The 19530-nt window shown below is 38.3% G+C and overlaps 1 protein-coding gene across 5 annotated transcripts in view; it reads right to left on the bottom strand.

The window, feature by feature from the left end:
* TPK1 (thiamin pyrophosphokinase 1) overlaps positions 1-19530 on the bottom strand; it is a 318844-nt gene that overhangs the window by 51908 nt on the left and 247406 nt on the right. For all 5 annotated transcript variants that reach the window (XM_076330745.1, XM_076330747.1, XM_076330750.1 and 2 more), the window contains one exon: positions 11051-11162. In XM_076330745.1, coding sequence (XP_076186860.1) covers positions 11051-11162 — 112 coding nt within the window. The remainder of the gene's footprint in view (positions 1-11050; positions 11163-19530) is intronic.

The raw sequence follows: 19530 nt of genomic DNA, 5'->3' as shown, positions 1-19530 counted from the left end.
CTATACTAACATAAACACACAGCGTAACAAAAGGCAGCAGCAAAGAGAAAGTGGCACGCACAAGCTCTGAAGAACCAACCAACCTTCCTACTGTACATTGCAAATGAGCAATATAAATCTCTACATAAGCTCACAACAGAAAGCTGACTTTCAGAGTATTGCCAGCATTTGCTGATTTGCATTTGCCAAAAACCAGTTTGCAGGCTTTTGGAATGTTAAAAGATAAACACAGCAACCCTTCATATTTTAAAATAAAATAGGAACAATACTTACTTATTCTAGTACAACTAAGATTTATGTTGATGTTAGTATTTCATACATTCCAGCCCATAACATGGTGTGGAAAATTTTCCCTGTTCCCTAGTGAGTGTCTTGCATTGGCTGCGTACACGGTTTTAATGTGGATTGAAAATCTTGCTTTACGTATGGCAGACAAAGCCACAAAAGTGTGGCAAATTTTTAGCACTGTAAAAAAAAATATTCAAATCCACTGTGGTTGATTCACTCTATCCAGAGTGTTTTGTTCTCTTAAAACTATGCAGACATGTACCATATTCTAATGCTTTTGGCTATTTTAATGAAAACTTTATGAATGTTTAAAAATTCTGCTAGGTATCCAGAACCCTTTTTTCCAGAATCCTCATATGAAAGATTTACTTGATGCATGGACCTGACAGCTGTATTGGTAGGAAACCACATCTGTTGAACTACAGGTAAAGAAGCCAGATGCGAGAAATATTTGAAGGTCATTTGTCTTACCATGTCTTCATACTTTGCCCAGATATTCAACAGTAAAATCAGGAGGAATTCATGTAAGTTACTACAGCCAACCAGCAATACATAAAAAATGTGCAGAGCTAGAAAAGGGCGCTTTATGGCATTGGTGAGTGAGAAGAGATATTTGAATAGGAACCAGCACTGACAGCTAACCCCGGAGACTGAGATTAAAGTTGCTACCACCTTATTTTACATACAGAAAAGCCATTTCAGGCATTTTTGAAGGTTATATCTCCTGCCGCAGAGTTTGACTTGTAGTAAGTACTTCTGCACGTGTTTAACTTTACCCACTGAATAATCCCTTTATATTCCACAGAACTAGTCACACGTATGAAAATACATGGATGCCTAAATCTTCTGATGAATCTGGGGCTTAAGTTACCCTAGTTCAGTGAAGGAAGGGACAGAGGCACCTCCAGATTAACATAATAATATTAAAGTCAATGTGCAATTCTCCCATTAATTCCACAAGCTCAGTATTAAGCTCTAATGTTTTCATAAAACATGAGTTCTTCAACATATATTGGATATACAGACCATAGAATGGCAAGATGCATTTACAAGGGTTTTACAATGATTACTTGGGGATAAATTTGGAAGAGGTACTTTATTTGTGTGTACCAAAGCTGCAGGTCAGCTGAAGCTCATCTTGTTAAAACCTCTTAAATCATGTAATGCATTATTTCCATGCTGGACACACTTGACCCAGCTTACCTGAGTTTTAGATAACATTTTTAAAATTAAAGCTATTGTGTCTATTACAGAACAAAAGAATGAAATAGCTAGGAAGAAGGCAAGAATAATTAATTACTCTTTGAGTGGGACAGAGTGTTGCTAAATTTATTGGGATGAAAACTAAAATTTGACATGTGAAACAAATGGAAAACTGACCATGCTTCAGCTTCAACTGACTAGACCCAGCAGACTATCTACAATATCTAATCACATAATTATTAAATGATGATTGGAAATATAACACCTGTTAAAAACCAGAATGTTAACGTTTAAGCTATCATCATCCAATTTCAAAATACATGAAGGAAATACCATGAAGAATACCAATTCATTCACGCCACAGCTTTTAATTCTACATTGAGCTTTTAAATGCATAATCCAGATTCATGATATCAAAGGTCTCTATAATTGTATTTTGCCTTTTTTTTTTACTGTATCAGTGCTTTATAAAATGGAAAAAACCCCTGATATTTCTCTTTATAACTTGCTTTTTTCTCCAGTTTGTTTTTATAAGTAAAACAAACCCTATCTTTCTCTCCAACTCCTCTGCTTTAAATCAAGAAGCAAGCTCCTGATGAGTGTTCACGCAGCTAATTAGAAAATTGTCTTATAAACAGCATCATTAAGTGGCATGCCAATCAGCGGTGATACAGTGGTATTGCTGGTGCCTGTGTAAATTACAGAGTTATGCCCTATGCTTGGGAAACCTAAACGTACAAGTCTGAGATTTCTTATTGGCAATTAGATTATAAATGCTGTGTTCTAATGCTTAACAGCGTGAGAATATATTTATCACATACTGTATCCGCAGAATACAGAAAGGAAAAAAAAATTCTAACTGGAGCAGACTTTCTGAAGAAGCTGTTATGAAGGAACCCTCAACACTGAAAGCTTATAAAAAAGGAACCTTTTTTCAGGTTTTTCAGGAGTGATGCCATAGGAAAGAAAGCTATACAGAGTGTGAGATCTCTTGACATCCATTCCACCCCCATTTATTTGGATTTACTATTTCTTTTATGATGTGTATCACCACCCACTTAAAATATACTAAAAATATTTGGACTTGTTTGAAAGGTTGCATTGGTTTTATCAATATTTTCTTATTAAATACAAGGAAAAGCTTCAAAATGTAGATAACACAGGAAACTCAGCTACCACATACTGACCTAGACTTGTATTGATACCATGTGACATGCTATATACAGTTACCTGTTAATAGTACATGGATCCACATTCGCTTGGATGTAATACACGTGGAGGATGACTCTTAAGAAATGTTAAGGCTGCAAAGTCATGGACTTGAGAGCTATGGGATGCCAGAATTAAAGTTTACCTGTGAAATTTTAATTCAGGTTCTTTAGCTTTCATCCTTTAATTATACAGTCACATTAACCAAGCAGGCCAGACTCTTTCAGTAAACAGTATTCTCTTAACTGACACACTTTTAGCCCTGATTCATCATAGGGCTTTATGCCTTATTTACTGCATAGATTTAAACTGCATTGAATGCATGCATATTAAATTCCTCACGGGCTTCTGTATGTTGCTCATTACAACAGAATTGATAATGCCATTGTACCTGTTAAACTGTTCCAGAGCAAAGGCACAGACACATTAATGTCAAAAGTGGGTATCTTAAAGATGATACCACAGCTTTCATTTTGGAGTATCCTGTGCTTTACAGGACCAAGGCAGAGCTCTCAGGAATGTCAGGGTGCTGAGAGCTCAGCTTGAGTTCTAAGAGAAATGAACAGCTAACTTGCAAGTAGCTGAAGTACTTGCACAGAGTAAAAACTCCAGACAATCAACTGCCTGAACCACAAGAAAATCCCACGTTTCAGTAGTACGTCACCTTATTTCTCCCAGGTATCTCAGTTTCTGCAGTGGGAGAGGCTGAGGTTGTACACATCTGCACCTTCAACTACGGCTCCAGATTAATTCCCAGAGAATACACCTGGGTCACTGAATGATGCTGGTGTCCTGAATCTATAAGCATGATTACATCCAAAAACACTACTTAATTTTATTTCTCTGTTTCTGGTTTTCCCTAATTTCAGAGTCTTGAATTGGTAGCCATAAGAGTGCGAGTAAAGAGTTTTCCTTCTTGTTTTCAAATCAAATGTCTAACGCCATCTTTTGCTGTTGGATCAATACCCAGGCAGATCCTGTGGACAGGCCTGTATCACTTGAGCTGACTGGTTTACTGGCAGGAGAAGTAGGTTATTATGCCTGGACAGCAGTGGAAAATGAGGAGATTTCTAACAGCAGAGAAATAACAAGACTGAGAAATTTTGGTCACAATTCAGTGCTTCAAAAGGGAAGATGTCAACTGTCTACTTAAAGCACCTCTGTTCTCATTTTCTCAATCTCTGTATTCGTATCTTCCCACATTTTGATGTTATCTGCCCTTTCTTCTCTCCAAAACATGTTTCTAATCCCAAATGCAATCTCCTCACATCCCTGTTTTGCCACTCTCTCTCTTTTTTCTTCCTCTTCCTGCTGTTGCCCTGAGTCCCCTGTGTGTATTTACTGCCCAAAAGAAGCCACAGCTGCTTCTACGGCAAGACATGTATTCATCTATTAAAATTTGTATTTTCCAACTCACCTGAAAACAACAGATTTTCTTAGTGGTTTGTAATTGGTATGTACGTATAAATTAATAGTTCCAGAGCACACTCACTACAGTCAGTTGTTAACGGCTTATTAATTACACATCAGGATGCCATAAACAACTTACAGCAAAAACATAACTTTTTAGAAGCATACAACAAAAGTCAGTGATGACATCCACCAGACTTTTGTCCTCTCCAGAACTTCATATAACAGCAAGGTAAAATCCACCCCTTCTTTTCCACAAACATCCAGAGGCAAAAACTGGGAGAGAGCAGGGCCCCCTCAGATACAACGTGCAAAATGTTTACAAAGGGAGCAGTGAATGAGGAATTGAGACACTGTAGAGGGAATAGCCAGAACTGTTTGCCATTAAGGTACAGGAATAGATCACTGCAGAGGAAATAATTTCCCTCAGTGCCCTGTTTTTGGGGAGAAGAGATCAATCACATACACCAGTATGTCCTAAAAAATAAACAGAACTAAAAGGTCTGTAAGCAAATTGGAAAGGAGGAGTCAATTCTTAGTGGTAACACCTACCTACTTGAAGAACTCCCCAAAAATCTAAATAGCACACTTGTTCATTAACTGAGTCACCACAGAAAAACACATCTCATTTTTTAACTCTGGGAGACTCTACCCAGACGTGATTGATTTGTCCTCCTACCGGTCCTTGCCCTTGTGTAGTTCTGCAGAGATGTTGGGAACTGGCAATAACTCACCACATGCCTCAGAGAGCTTCCTTGTTTTTTGAAATCTCTCGGCAGTGTGACATTTACATTTATTATGGCTGATTCTGGGCATTTAAATATGAAAACAATTAAAGTATACTTGCAAGGGATATGACAAACGAGCATTTGTACTCTGGCCAATTTTTCACTGACTTTCATTCAAGTACACCATTATGTTTCAGCTTTGCCTCTGCCATTGTCTAAATGAGATGATTTCCCAGTATCCATATGGGCAGGTTGACTGATAAGAATGCCTTTAGGGTTAAATGTCTTTAGTATAAACTCAAAGGTCTCTTTCTTCGACAAATTCTGTCCCCGCAGCCACCGATGAAAATTCAGTGCTGAAATCCACAGAATTACTTTGGACCCCCACCAATCTAAGTCGTAGCTCTCTGGCTCTCTGCAGATCTCTCTCTTGCCCAGAAAGGTGCTTCGTCTTTACAACTCATATCCTTCAGTAGCAGCAGGTTGCTTTTGATTTTCATGTGACTTTAGTATTCTCACCAATCTACTGCCACCAGAGAGATGAGGATTATCTGCACCAAAGCTGGGCTGAAGCAGAGCACCTATTTCCTCATACCTCCAGGTCACATTTCCATTAGCAGAAGGAGGGACTGAAGTAACAGAGGGGATGCGAGGGAAAGAACAGCATTTTGCTCTCACCTCTGTATTAATAATGAAATTAGTTTCCATAGTTGCAATGATGTGCCACGGCAACGTAGCTAGACATAAATGTCTCCAGTTTACTTCAGGATGGTATTACTTAGGTCATGGAGAGCCATCCGCTCTGTGCACAGCTGTGCTGGAGAAGTCTCTCTGAGGTTTTTTTATTCTACCCCTTCCTGGCAATTACTGCCTATTACTGCTCTATGGAAGGATCATATATACACTCCCTATGTCCCGTTAAAGACGACCATCCAGCTGGGCTAAACTTAGCGCTGGAAGTGGTTTGAGCTTGTTCAGAACTAAGGTACTCACATGAACCTTTCCATAAGTGGAGTCCTACAGCAGTAATGTTGCCCCAACAGTGTGATCTGGAAAAGCATATCTGTTTATCACCTTAAAGCAGCCTTTCCAAACTGAATGCCAGGACCCTGCTACCCTGCTAAAGAAGAGCTGGAACCAAATCTCTCTCCCAAAGTAGTTCCAAACGTTCATTGAAGTATGTGGAAATGGACTGAACGTGTGACCTTAAATCCCCATTTCAAGCCCCTTCACAAAGGTTGACTGAGTTTTCAAGCTGCTGTTCAGGAAAAAATGCAAATACAGCTTTAGGGGCCCAGCACAACTGAGCTCTGTGTTCATCAGTCCTTTAATGTATGCCAAATGGTCTTTTTGGTTCAAAATCATTTCATGCAATGCTAAGCAATGCCCTCATTGTTGCTTTTGCTGACTTGCAGTAAACCAGTGGGAGGCCAGGCTGCCCCCATCAGAACATCTGCTTTATTGGAAAAGTATTTCAGCAGGCCTCACCTTGTAATAAATGATGTGACCCCAGAAGGCAGACAGCAGCACTCCTGCAGGCAAATAACTCATAAAAGATCAAAAACGCCTGAAGCTTCGGGAGCAGCAGCATCATTTCTGTCACCCCGCCCTACCCAGGGTCTTAGAGCTGTAATAAGGGAAAAATACATCACTGAAGCTCTGAAGATAGATCCCAGTTGATGAACTGGGAGTCTTCTACCAGCGAAGAACATGAGAAGGGAGGGAAGGAGAGGAAAGCAGAGGAGAGTGGAATCCAGCTGTGAAGCTTTTTACTCTGCCACTGAAAACAGAGCTACTCCTGGGAGCGCTGCTTAGTTTGCCTCAGACAGAATGCACTGGGGCAGCAAAATGTGCCATGTAAACTATTTCAGTTATGAAACAGGTAACAGAGTGCTTATACAAACAGCTTCGCTAGCACACAGATACCTGGCCATCTTAATTTACAGCCTTTTCCAGAACAGTCCCTCACCCTCTGACTTTTTTTAAAGAAGTTACTAATTTTCTTTTGTCTTTTCGACTCTGCATTTCTCCTAAGACATAAAACCCCACTGCTTTCATAATCTTTTTGTTCCATTCACAATGCAATGTCAACAAAATCCCAATGAATTAAAACAGTGAAAAGAACAGTGTAAACATTTCAATTTTACTAACAATGTAAACAGCATCAAAAAGATTTTGGATCCTGTTTATCTACCTGTGAAGTTAGTAGTCAGTGGATGCTCTGTTGGTACAGTTAAGAGAAAGGTCTTGCTCTCGTTGTTATTGCTATTGCCTTTTGAAGTGAAATGACAGTGGCACTCTTTTGAATGGTAGCATTTTACAGCAATTTAACTTCCTGCCTAAAGAAGCAAATTTGCATGAAAATTAGCTGGAAAGCACAATCACATACGTACACAGTTTATATACATGCTGACATTTTCAGTACAGGCATGACATACAGCGTATCAAAGGCCATAGGGATGAAGAGTAAATTGGTTGGCAAGATTATTTTCTACAGTAATTTCCTAGAAGAGGAACCATTTCCTAGAAAAGCCTACCATTACCCTCCAACCTCTTCTGTGATGAACAGTGCAGCTGATTTCTACTTTCATTCTTATTCACCTTCCATGAAAGCATCACTGAGGACCTAATGAAGAATGCTGGGTAATTCTGGCGTTATTGGATTTTTTGTTATTTATTTATTAGACATGGGAGCTGTTATCAGCAAGCAGCCAGGTGAGTCAAATCAGATAAAGCATTATCTGATTCCTGTGCTGTAAATCAGATTTTAATAGAGAAAAGATCTGTATCCCTTTGGGAGTGGAAAGAATATGTTTATAATGTGTTCTGAATGTGTGCTGCACAATAGCAAGTATGGATAAAAAATATTTTCTCTAATCAATTTTCCACTTTCTTCTCCAAGTTCTTTCACCCACAAGATGAGAACTAAAATAAATGAAAGTTCTGTTTATGCCAAGTGCTAGCTAATAACTAAAGATAAGCATGCATAAAAGCATACATATGTGTTGCATCTTCACACAGACACACAAAAAATACTGAATTCTGCAATATTATAAATATAATCGAGGCATCATTGTCTCTCTGCTGGCAGAATGGTTTACAGATTTCAGGTTTATCTAATTCAGCCATTGAAATGAGACCTTTGGTAGCCTACTCCCAACCCCAATACAGCTTCTGTCTTAGGTATTTATCCTTGCCTTTTTCTATTCAGAGGCTATGAAGTCTCTTGACAGGGCCTGTAGATTATACACAGATAACATTTGACTACCCCTTGAAAGTTTTGCAAATTTTAAGCAGCAGAGTAATCTAGATATGCTCAGACAGACATCAGATAGATAACATTAAAAACCTTAATGCAAAGCCAGCTCTTTCTTGCAATGCAGTGTTATTTGAATTTTGAGTTGCTGGAAATTATTGTTTGCAAAAATGAGGGCTCCCCTCTCACCTAACACATCATTTTTGACTGTTCAGAGAGAACTAAAATTCTGGAATTAGTTTAGAGTCCAGACACCTAAAACAAATATTTTGAGGACTCAAAAATTACTTTTTAAAAACAAACTTGTTAGGTCATATTCAATTAATTCCATAACAAACTGGAGAAAAAGGCCTTTCATGTCATGTTTGGCTTAAAAATGCCATTTCTTTCATGATTTACACATGAAAATGAATTTGTAACCAAACCATTTTATTCATTGAGGTTTATGAAGGTGTGTGCTCAGAGTGCCATTAACAAATGAACAGGGCAAGCTCTGCCACTGCCAGCCATCAGCAGCAATGCTGACATCCATGTCACACTTCAGTATCTTCTCATTCCCTTTTCTTCCCAGGTGAGCCTTTGCTTCTCCATCACAATTTACAGGAGGACTAACATTTTTAAAAGTAACTGCAAAACTACAGGCAGCACAGAAGTCATGAACACAATGAACACTAAGATCAAACTTAGGTTATCTGAATGTAAGGCTTATTTATTACGGAAAAAATCCAACCAAGTCACAACTAACCACATGCTGTATTTGAGATATTGGTTTCCCTTTTGGGGGATGCAACTACACTTTAATTTGTTGTATCAGTATCTGAACAACAACCTGATTCAAAATCTGTATTTGGATGAGTAAAGGTTAGCTTTAGTCACTTGGGCACAAGAGCAGTTTCAGGTTGTAATGACCTCGGTGTCTCAGACAGATTAAACATCCTCAAGGAAGACCAGATCATTTTTGTTTTTATATATCTGTGATGATAATGCAGAGAAATAAATGAAGGAACTATGACCTGTGAGAAACATGAATACCGAGACTGAAAGCGTAGCTTGTAATGGGGTGCAGTGTACACATCACTAAGTAAAACACTGTAAAGGTCTCAGGTTTCCTCGTGGAAACAGACAGCAACAAGGACTGGGAGAAGCAGAGATGGTGGTGTCATGTTAACATGAAACAAGTAGGAAACAGTCACTTAAATACTTTTTTGTCTCCCAGGAAAAGAAAAAAAAAAGACTGAAGTAAGTGTAATGAAAATTCCCGTAGGTCCGTATCTAGCTATGCCTCTAAGTAACCTGAAGAAGTTTATTACAGCACAACTAGAATGATAAACATGAAAGAAACTGATATCTCAACCCAATCCTAGATACAAACTTACTACTTGTTACTATTGCACTTCCCACTGCGTTCCCCTCCAGCCGGCACAGCTAGACTAGTAACTCCTTTCTCCTTAGCTTCAGCAGATCAGGCAATCATAATTTAGTAGTAACAAAGCCATGCCATTTGTGGGAACAGACAGACCACCTTTAAAATTACCATCTTTCTAATAAGCACCTTGTAAATCTGATGAAATTTATGTCATTAAACTAAAAAAAAATTCTGATGTATCTGAAAAAGAACTTTTTTAAACTAATAATCAAAACCACAAGACAGGACTGCAACCTTACAGCATCTACCACGTTTTGATCCACACAGTAGCCTTTTGCAAAGTGACACAGGCTTCAGAGATGCTCCCTTCATTAACGTGAGGCTGGTTTGAGCTTCTTTCACCTCACTCTGGAGGGCAGAACATTTATGGAGAAATGAGTAGTCCCTCAGTGCAACAGGCCACAGAATTCATTGCACAACAGGAGATTGTTGTGCAATCTCACAAGATGAAGATTCAGTACCTTACTTGTCAACTGTACTTATCAGTACAAATGAAAATATTTGACTCTTTCAAATTAAGAGAACGTCCCTTATACAACACATTCAGCTCTTACAATCCAGTTTAAAAGGATGAAAACATCACTAGCCAGACAGCTCTTCACCTGGCAAGTCTCTCACGTCTTGAAATTAATGCCATATTTATATCTTTTAGCATTAGTGAGCTACTAATGCCTACCACCTCCTTAACTGCACATGCTCAAACCCTCAGTGGAACAAGACACTCCCTACATTAGCACATGTGCTGCTGGCTATGTGGGTCAACCCCAGATTAATTATTAGCTAATGAGGACACTGCACTGCCCTTTTCTACATGGGATGGCTCTAAAGTCTGGACATGTAAATCAGACTGCAAGACCAGAGCCTCTCAATTATTGTTTTGCTTCCCTTAAGTTTTAATGAAACTTTACCTAAAATATCCCATTATTTTCCTGACTAAATACATCATAAATGACTCAGTGTGGGACAAGGGGGCAGAAGGATGAAGATTGTTTCAATTATTTTTGGTCAAGAAACCTCCTTTCTCTACAGATAAATGTCCCTGTTTTAGATCAAATGCACCTTTTCCCACTTCAAAATAAGAAAAAGATCTATTCGTTCAGAGTTGACAAACAGACAATATACGCGAAGCAGTTCAGGGGAAGTGAGGTAGCTTTAATAATCTGTATCACATTATTATTTGTCTGTTGTAACTTTATGGCTTATAACCAGGAGTTTAGGCACTTGCAGCTTCCCCTCCCTGGAGGGCAATGTATCAAGATGGTAATGTATCATGACCTCAACAAATGTTCTATTTAAACAGCACAATGACTCCCAAATGGAAAACACGCTTCTGCCTGCGATATCTCACGTTTAAATATATTTCTCTTTTTTTTTTTTTTTAAACTTCATTTCTAGAAAAAAATGGCCTGGCAGGGATTCAACGCCATGTTCCACCTTGAAACACGTAAGGCCCTTCAGCACCGGTGAGGCTGGTGTAAACGTGCTGTTAGGATAACGTCAAACCCACCCTCCTGGAGGCGTCTGACTTACTGAGGTTCCACTTGAGGCCAGTCGTGGTCACACTCTCGCAGGAGTTCCCGATGGGGATGAGGCCACACCAGGCGCCTTCCAGTCCCGTGTCCACACACAGCTTGTGCTTGCCCTGCAAGACAGAAGGGCCTCTGGAGTCAGTGCTCGCCAGGGACCCAAACGGCATTTGCCAACAGACCTTGCAAATAAAACGGAAAGTACTTAGATGGAGACAGGTCCAGAATGTCCCCCAAAGGCTCAGGAATATTTGGCTGCAGGAATTCAGGTTGTTGATGTTTACTGAGGGAGAAGAGACGTGTGCTTAGGTTCCAGACCTCAGGGCTTTCAAAAAGTTTGTTTCTGGGCTCTTCTAAGCAGAAATCCGGCTTTGCTCATTCTTCCCTGGCAGTTTTTGAAGAGGCACTTCTGTCAAAGCTAGGCTCTTTATTCCTATGAAACGAAGGCGTCCTGACCCATTCATTAATTTTTTTTCCTCATCTAAACAGCTGTGTTTCACTTCCCAAACAATGCTAGTCAAAGCACCGCTGAAGCTCCTTCATTATTTTGACAACATCTGTAAAATTTCATGTATTTCTCCAGGCATGTACTCTTCCCAGAAGGAAGAATACATGCAGAAACTAGAAAACTAGAGAAATTAACCTAAATATTTAGAGTAACATGCTTACACTAAGTAAGAACAACAAAGTGAAATTAAAACACATTTTTTGTACATCTAAGATAAACTAATCTTGTAACTATCAAGTTCATGGGATGCAGGAGAAGCAGCAGCTATTAATGATGATGGATTTGTTACCAAGCTCCTAATTAGTACTTACAGACCCTGTGTGAACATCTTGCCAGGTATCAGCATATGAACAGTTGCAAGGAAGAGTAGATAGTGGAAATCTTTTACAGAATGAAAAAAAAAAAAGCTGAATGTTAGAGTTCTGGCAAATTTGTGTTCTAAGAAACTAAGAAAGTGTTTATGAAAACTATCTACAAGAAAACAGCAAATGCAAATCAGTGACAAGATCAGTAGAGAAATAATCCTCTGGTCTCTTCTACACAGGTAACGTATTCTTTCCAACAAACATGGGCTTTACCTGGAGAAGGTTAGGATTCTTTGAAATAGAGGTTTCTTTGGGGTTTTATTTTATTCTCTTGTGGATGCACAGGCAAGTTCAACTCTTGACCATGTCTTTTACACACAAATTCTTCATCACTAGAAATAAAATCAGTTATGCCTATTTATCAATCTACCAAAATAAAAGGACCCTCTGAAACCCAATGAGTATTCAGCAAGTACTTTGTTAAGCAAGAAACCAAGGTTTTATACCAAAAGAAAAAAGAACAGTTGAACCATAAAACTCAGGTAAATGTCCCAAGCAGCAAAAATACCTTCTCACAAATTTCCTTTTGGGAAATATATTTAAGCTTTTTTCTTATGTCCTGTCCTCCCATATGCTCATTCCAAATACCCTTGCAAATATAAAGTCACTAGTTAGAAGGTGAAGACTGGAGGCGAAGTATCTTATTGCTGAGATGTTGATGTCTGAGGCGTTCGACAGCTTCTCCTGTTAATGCCAAATACATTATGAAGAAACAACTTCAATACATGTCATGCTCTTAGTTAACAAATGAACCTTGGAAAAGCTGTCAATTGGGGAGTATCAGATTGCATAGCTTAAGCCTGTTTGATTGTTTGCAGAGCAACAAGAAAACCAATCCAATATCATTTATCTTCTCAGGGTGTCCAGCTTCATGTGGTGATGAGCCATGTATTTCTATAGTGGTTGTGAACGCTTGCCTGCCAAATTCAGAGGTGTAACAAATTCAGGCTTGATAACCTTTTAGCTATGCAATATGCCATGCTACTTCTCTCTCGCAGTACAGAGGGAGGAGGAAAGGGAGAGGAGAGGTACAAGTACAAGCTCTCTCCTTATGTTATCACAGATATTGTCTATAATGAAGTTTATGATGAACGAGAGAATGAAGGGGTGGGACTGTTCCCAATGAATGTACATATCGCTGCTCAGAGCTACTCAAGGAGAGTAATTTATCAATTAGTTAAGGAATACGAAAAAGAGAGATAAAAGTAACTGGCCTGACAGAGAACCTGATTAAGTCCTGTATTCTCAAAAACTGTGTCTACTTACTATTAGATTTGCAGTTCCTATTTTATGACATTCTGGCCCAGCTTACAGATAGGGATTCAATTCAATAAGGCATTTATGCAGAAATCTGTCTTTCTGTTCTCATGAAATAAATCTTTAAAACAAAAGATGTCATTACCAGAGGCTTGTCAATATCTAGGATTTTATCAAGAGTTTTTCACTGTCTGATACTTCCCTAAAAATCTCAGTTCACACATCCCAGTGATTATGTGAGAATCTTGACTTTCTTCCCTAAAAGGACAGTTGTTAAGAGAAATTTCAAACTAGGAGCCCAAAGGGCTAAACCCAAGACAGCAAGTAAACAGGAATTAAAATACTAAAATGCAAATTATTTTTCAAAAAACCTCTCAACTGTTAAGCCAAACCCATGGCTTAGAGATTGGTTCACTGATATTACACAAGACAGTTTTTAAGACTTTTCTTTAAATAGATCAGTAAGGAATCTTAATATTATTGGGGACAGTGGGGACAGAAAAGGGAAATGGTCACTGGGGGGAGGAACAAAAAAAAACCCCCAAACGACCTGCTCGTTTTTGCCAAAAAAGATTGATCAGCCAATGCATTTGTACAGTAAGGCTCTAAAGTCAAAGCACTGTGAGTCTGCCACAGGGGAAATTAGGTGCCCAAGCTTATATTCAAGTTTTTGACTACAGATCTTTCAACCAAGCAAGATGGAACTGCTATTTGCAGGAGGAAGGGAGCATCCGAGCTTGTAATTTGCAAATACAAGTAATAATTTGTTCTATTTAAATCTCTGTGATTAAAGGAACAATTATATACTGGCACTTAAAATATGAAACTGGTTTCAGTTTCTGTAGAACTCAAAGTTCCAAAATCAGGATTAAAAAGAGAAGCAAAGTTTGACTAAATAATTCCCTCCTTCTTAAGTTTTTTTTGCCTATGTAGGAGGTAACTGAAATATTTTCACGTTTAACTTAAGAATCAAATATTACCATGTTTGAATGATACTGGTGATAAAATAATGGCAAAGAATACAGCTGCATTGATTTTTATCTTATTAAGTCAGTTTTGAAAAACATTGATCAATCTTCAGCATTGATTTTTTTTTCTTCATTTTTGTCTCTGATGCTGGGAATAAGATCAATTTCTAAGTTCAGCAATAAGAAGAAAATGTCAGAAGATATTTTTAAGAATGCTTCATTCATATAGGTTAAACTTTTCCTTTTGATTCTGATGTTTTGTGTTATAAGAAAGCATTTATGCAGTAGTGGTCAAATACCCCCACTCCAACACTGTTGTTGCCAAGGAAAGACCTAAAGACATAGTTGTTCTGTGTCACATCTCCTAACTCAAATGAATAGAAATCTGATTGCCAGGAACTCATATACCTAACCCTATCCAAGGTTGTAAGGCGCTAAAATCTTTAGTGAAAAATTTGCAAGCTGAAAAGCATATGAACGGTATCAAGATAAAAGCTGATAGCTTCTATGCGTGCATAGATACCCCATGGGCACTTCATAAAAGTACAGGGAAAATTACTTCTCCAAGTGCTTTCCAGACCAACTTGAATAATGTATTGCAATAAATGTATACTCTAAAATAGATATCAAGCAACAAAATGTTACGAAAGAGAGAGAGAATGGGAACTGATCTTCAGTACTGCATTCTGAAGGGACCTGAAGGAGGGAAACCTGGAACCTGGCAGGTTGAAACTGGACACAGGGGAGAGGCATGAAGCCAGTTAACAAGATGCCGGGAAAGAATAAGGAATTAAAATTAAGCTTTAAAAAACAAATGAAGAAAGATATAATAAACAGATCTTGGAAACTGCTGAAGGACTAGGACATGTGAAAGGTAAAAGGGAAAGAAAAGGATCGATTTACAGGATTAGAGGACAAAGCAACCTTATTTTAATTTTCAGGCTGCCCTAACAGTTTATCCAGTATAAATAAATCTACTGAATAACTTAACTCCTAGAAATAGCTGATTTTCTAAACAGCATACTTTCACCTGTGCCTGCTGTGAGATCTGGGACTCCAGAGAAATGAGATTTCTTGAGATCTGGCCAACTGCCCTGTGATACCTCCTCCACTAGCTAGATCTTGTTTTCCATAATCTTTTGATAAAACATCTTTTTATATCAGCTTTATTTCAATGATTACTCCATAGATGGCAGCACACACTTGAAAACAACAACAGCAGCAAAAAACCAAATACAGATGTAATAGTGTTACCCAGGGAAAAGGCAAAACCCACAATCTGTTTTAGTACATAAACATCTGGGTGTAGAAAATGGTATATAGATAAAAGACTCGGGGAATGGGTGGAAATCAACACGATCACCAAAGACTGCAGCAGAGAGGAGAAGGAAAGGAACAATGATGAAACCAAGCTGAAAACATTTATATTTAAAATTAAATATCATGATTGGCAATAAAGTAAAAACAAAGTTCCAGAAATATTTCTACTAATCATTAGTTGTGTAAGAGCTTGACTTAACAATAATAAACGCTTTTAGGCTGAGATTCTGAGCATGCTAAATACAGCCAATTTTTCTAAAAGGATGTATTTAAGAAGAGCTATTTTGTTATAACCCTAAAATATCATCAATTGTCTTTTCAAACAAATACACATAGTGCCAGGTTGCTATTACATGAATGCTATTCACAGAACGTTATCTGAGCTAACCAGGCTTTTTGTTGCTGTTGAAAATAAAAGTATCCACAGTTCCAGTGAAAACTCAGAAGTCTAAAAGCTCTTGTATATCATATCAATGACTGCTTAAACTCATATGGAAAAAACAGCAAATTTATTGTACTTCAAAACAATATTAAAAAATGTTGGACCTAATCCTGCCGACCCTTACTATCAAATGTTAGTAGTGCTCCTGTACTGAAATGGATAGAGTTCAGTATATCAGTTATTTGCAAGACAGAGCCCCACCAAGCCTACCCTTCAAGAGGAGCACTTCATAAAATGATGACTCTATAGTGAATAAAATCCCAGGCAGTAGAAAGAGAATAAATTACAATCATTATTAGACCCAATTAATGAACACATCTGCTTCAAACCAATTTATGACAAGGGTATAGAAAGAAATCCCTGTGGAGGTAAGTGCCACTAAAACAAAAAGATTTACTATACCCGGAGGTTATACGTTTGAGTGGTTGCTACTGTATATCTAATGTACAAATTATCCACAAAGAGCAAATGATCCCAGAGCTTCACACATTTGCACGTGAACTTTTTCTATAGGCCTAGTAAAACCCTCCTGAGAGTACACTTCTCATGTAATTTCGATGACGTGTTTTACTGAGCACAGTAGGTGCATCCCTTGTTTGCCCATCACCTGTTGCAGCATGACCAAGTAAAACAACTCTCTATCTTCTGCAGTCAAGCCTATGTGACTGACAAGAAAACAGCGATCATAGGTGCAAAAAATGCAAAAGTCTATTTCTCTCTGGAGACTGCAAGCAGTTAAAACTGCCAGCAGTGTACACACTGCTAACATGCACACAAATGAAGTGATGAAAACACTTTATCAAGCAAATAAGGTATCTGGGAATAAAAAAGCTACTTTAAAAGGGAGTTTGGGTGGTTTAATTTCTTTTCACAGGCATGTCTTAAAGATTGACAAATGCCATAAATACTAATTCTTGTTCTACTCTGAATACTACCCTAAAGAAAAACTCATTCTGTTGAAACTTCCCACTTGCAAATGGAATTCCACAACATCATCTTCAGTCTACCATAAATCAATGCAAAACACACCACAAATGCAGCGTGAAACTATGATAACCAAGAACTAGTTGGTCCTTCTCTAAATTCAAGCAAGCCTTACACTGGCCCAGTGTGACATTTTATCCTTGAGCTTGTGCATTTCATGCCCTATCCTCAGCAGGCCCATCATTATAGATTTAATTAGCATTTTTAGTGATGCCTTAAAAAAATCAGAACCGTTTTCTATATATCCATTTATGAGACTACAGAGTATAACAGATTGCAGGTAAGAGTGAAAAGTAGACAAGCTGCTGAAGATTTCATATTGCCTGTATAATTATTACGCAATGTTGCAGTTAACTTATCAATCTAGAGGGGCCTTTACTAAGGGCACTAATATTCTATAATTCCTAAGTGATGAAAATTACAGCATAATCTTTCTCACCATCCACCAGTTCATAATACATATACTGTCACTGCTCATTCTTTTTTGTGCATTTCTACAGGGAAAGAGTCCAGAGGATCTCTTCTACCTAGACTACATCCTCTTATTTTCCTTGGTATTAGAGAAGCGTGGGAGTTAATTTAAAAGACAGAATATTGTTCACCTAACTTGTGGCAAAAAACAATTTCTTCTTCATAGCACTGAATTACTAAGTATTGCTGGAAGGCAGCGTTATGCTATATAAGAATACATGGAATTTTTGTGCAAGTATATAGTGCTAGGGTTTTTTTGTTTTGTTTTTTGAAAGTGCTTAGGCTCTATTGCTATGCAAGAAAAAAAGTGTGGTTACCAAGCCTAATGCATATCAGTGTTTACTAACATATGCTATACAATATTATTTGATTTTTTTTTTTCTTGTCTGGGTTGCTACCATCGGGTTGCTTTCTCTATGCATCTTGCTTTCTCTTCCCTGATACAGCTAATCTGTCTTCCCTTTCACATAGTTCTTCACGGTCCATCTTGTGATGGAGCCTATCATGTCCTATTTAGTGGAAAGAGATTAATTGATTAATTTTTCCTTTCATCAACTACTGGCCATCTGAATCTTGGCTGGCTGTTGTAGCAGGTGCCTTTGTGACTTCGCCCAAGATTCAAATCTGTTTATCTGTGCTCAGAACTCTTCCCAGACATACTGGCAAATCTCTGTAGCTCTCCTCCTCCAAAATCTCACTTGGAAATCTTTTCTACTACATAAGTAAGAAGAATGATCAACAGGCTGCTGGTCAACACCTTCTTGTAGTTTCTTGTACTCCTCAATCTACATCCATGTGATGCCTTTGCTTTTTTATGTGTTACACGATGCAGCAAATCATGAGCCCACAAATCCTCTAATATACCACCATCCTTTTAGTAGAACTGGCTTCATAATCGGGGGATTAAGGGCTTCATAAAAGCCTGGCCTCTGTAATTTCTTCGGTGCAAACAAACTGATGGACAGAGTTCTTTGCATTGAGCGGGGGAATCTCAGAAATGCTCTTTTCTCCCTTTCATTTCTGACTGTTACTTTCACATACCTCTAGGTAAGAGAGAGGCTTGAAGTAGTGAAGAGTGAACTTTTGAGACAATTTTCAGCACCCCTTCTTGATCTCTCTTACAGGAAGGAATAATTTGCTGTTATTATAAAGATATTCATTGACCTAGGATAAGAAACCATATCTATTTTCAGTAGACAGGGAAATAGTTTCTGCTTTAGAACAGCAGGCTTTGAAGAAGTGTTATGCCCCAGATCTTGTGCTAGCAATGACTTACTGCTTCTCTCTACACCCGTGAAATTCAAAGACCTGTTGCTCAGGCCAGGAAGAACAAATATAATTAAAGAAACTTCAAGCTGGCCATTCAAACATATAATTTTTTTCTCCTCTTTCTTCCACCTTCTCCCCATTTTCTTGTACAGCTAATTAGTCAATTGGAGATTACAGTCCACACAAAAATCTATTCTTTCCTTGGAGCACGTGGTGGGAAAGCAGAATATTGTACTGAACTCTGTTTTCCTCCTTTATGAATTACTCTTGGATAGGGGTGTGAAGTTTATTTGCAACAGCCTTTTTATAATGGATATCGCTTCAGTTCCCTTGCATTTCAGTGGCAACTGTACCCGTCATCAGCGTCATCAGTGACAGATTTGGTCCTCAGAATACAGAGGAATATTCACAAGCACACTAAAATCATTCAAAGTAGGCCAACCTGAGTCCTAAATCTTTGACAGTGATTTCTTACCATAAACAAATACAGTCAGCCTGGCATCTTTTCTCACAAGACTTTGAAGGCCTGAAAGCTTAATGCATCTTTCCAGCATCCCATTTGTCATCACAGTTATAATTCTGAGGGAGCATCCCAAAAGAATTATACTGGTATATTTAAAATACCACCAAAAGGTAGAAGAAATTGTATTGTGTAGCAGACAATGAAAGAACAAAATCCCCATGTGGCATTTACCTTCTGCCTTCCTTAGACCTATGTGGAGGACCTCTTTTATCCCCCAAGTGAGTATTCAAAATTAGCAACATGCTGATAGCATACTCAGCCTTAGCATGACATGGTGGCATTTAAACTTTTTGGTGTAATGAGAAAAAAAGTTCAGCAGAGTTGCTACCCTGGATTTCAAGAGAGCAAACTTTAAGCTACTCAGGGAGCTACTTAGC

Source organism: Aptenodytes patagonicus, chromosome 2, assembly GCF_965638725.1.
Source record: "Aptenodytes patagonicus chromosome 2, bAptPat1.pri.cur, whole genome shotgun sequence".
Lineage (NCBI taxonomy): Eukaryota > Metazoa > Chordata > Aves > Sphenisciformes > Spheniscidae > Aptenodytes > Aptenodytes patagonicus.
The sequence above is the reverse complement of the archived record's forward strand: the minus strand, read 5'-3'. Positions and strand labels throughout refer to the sequence as shown.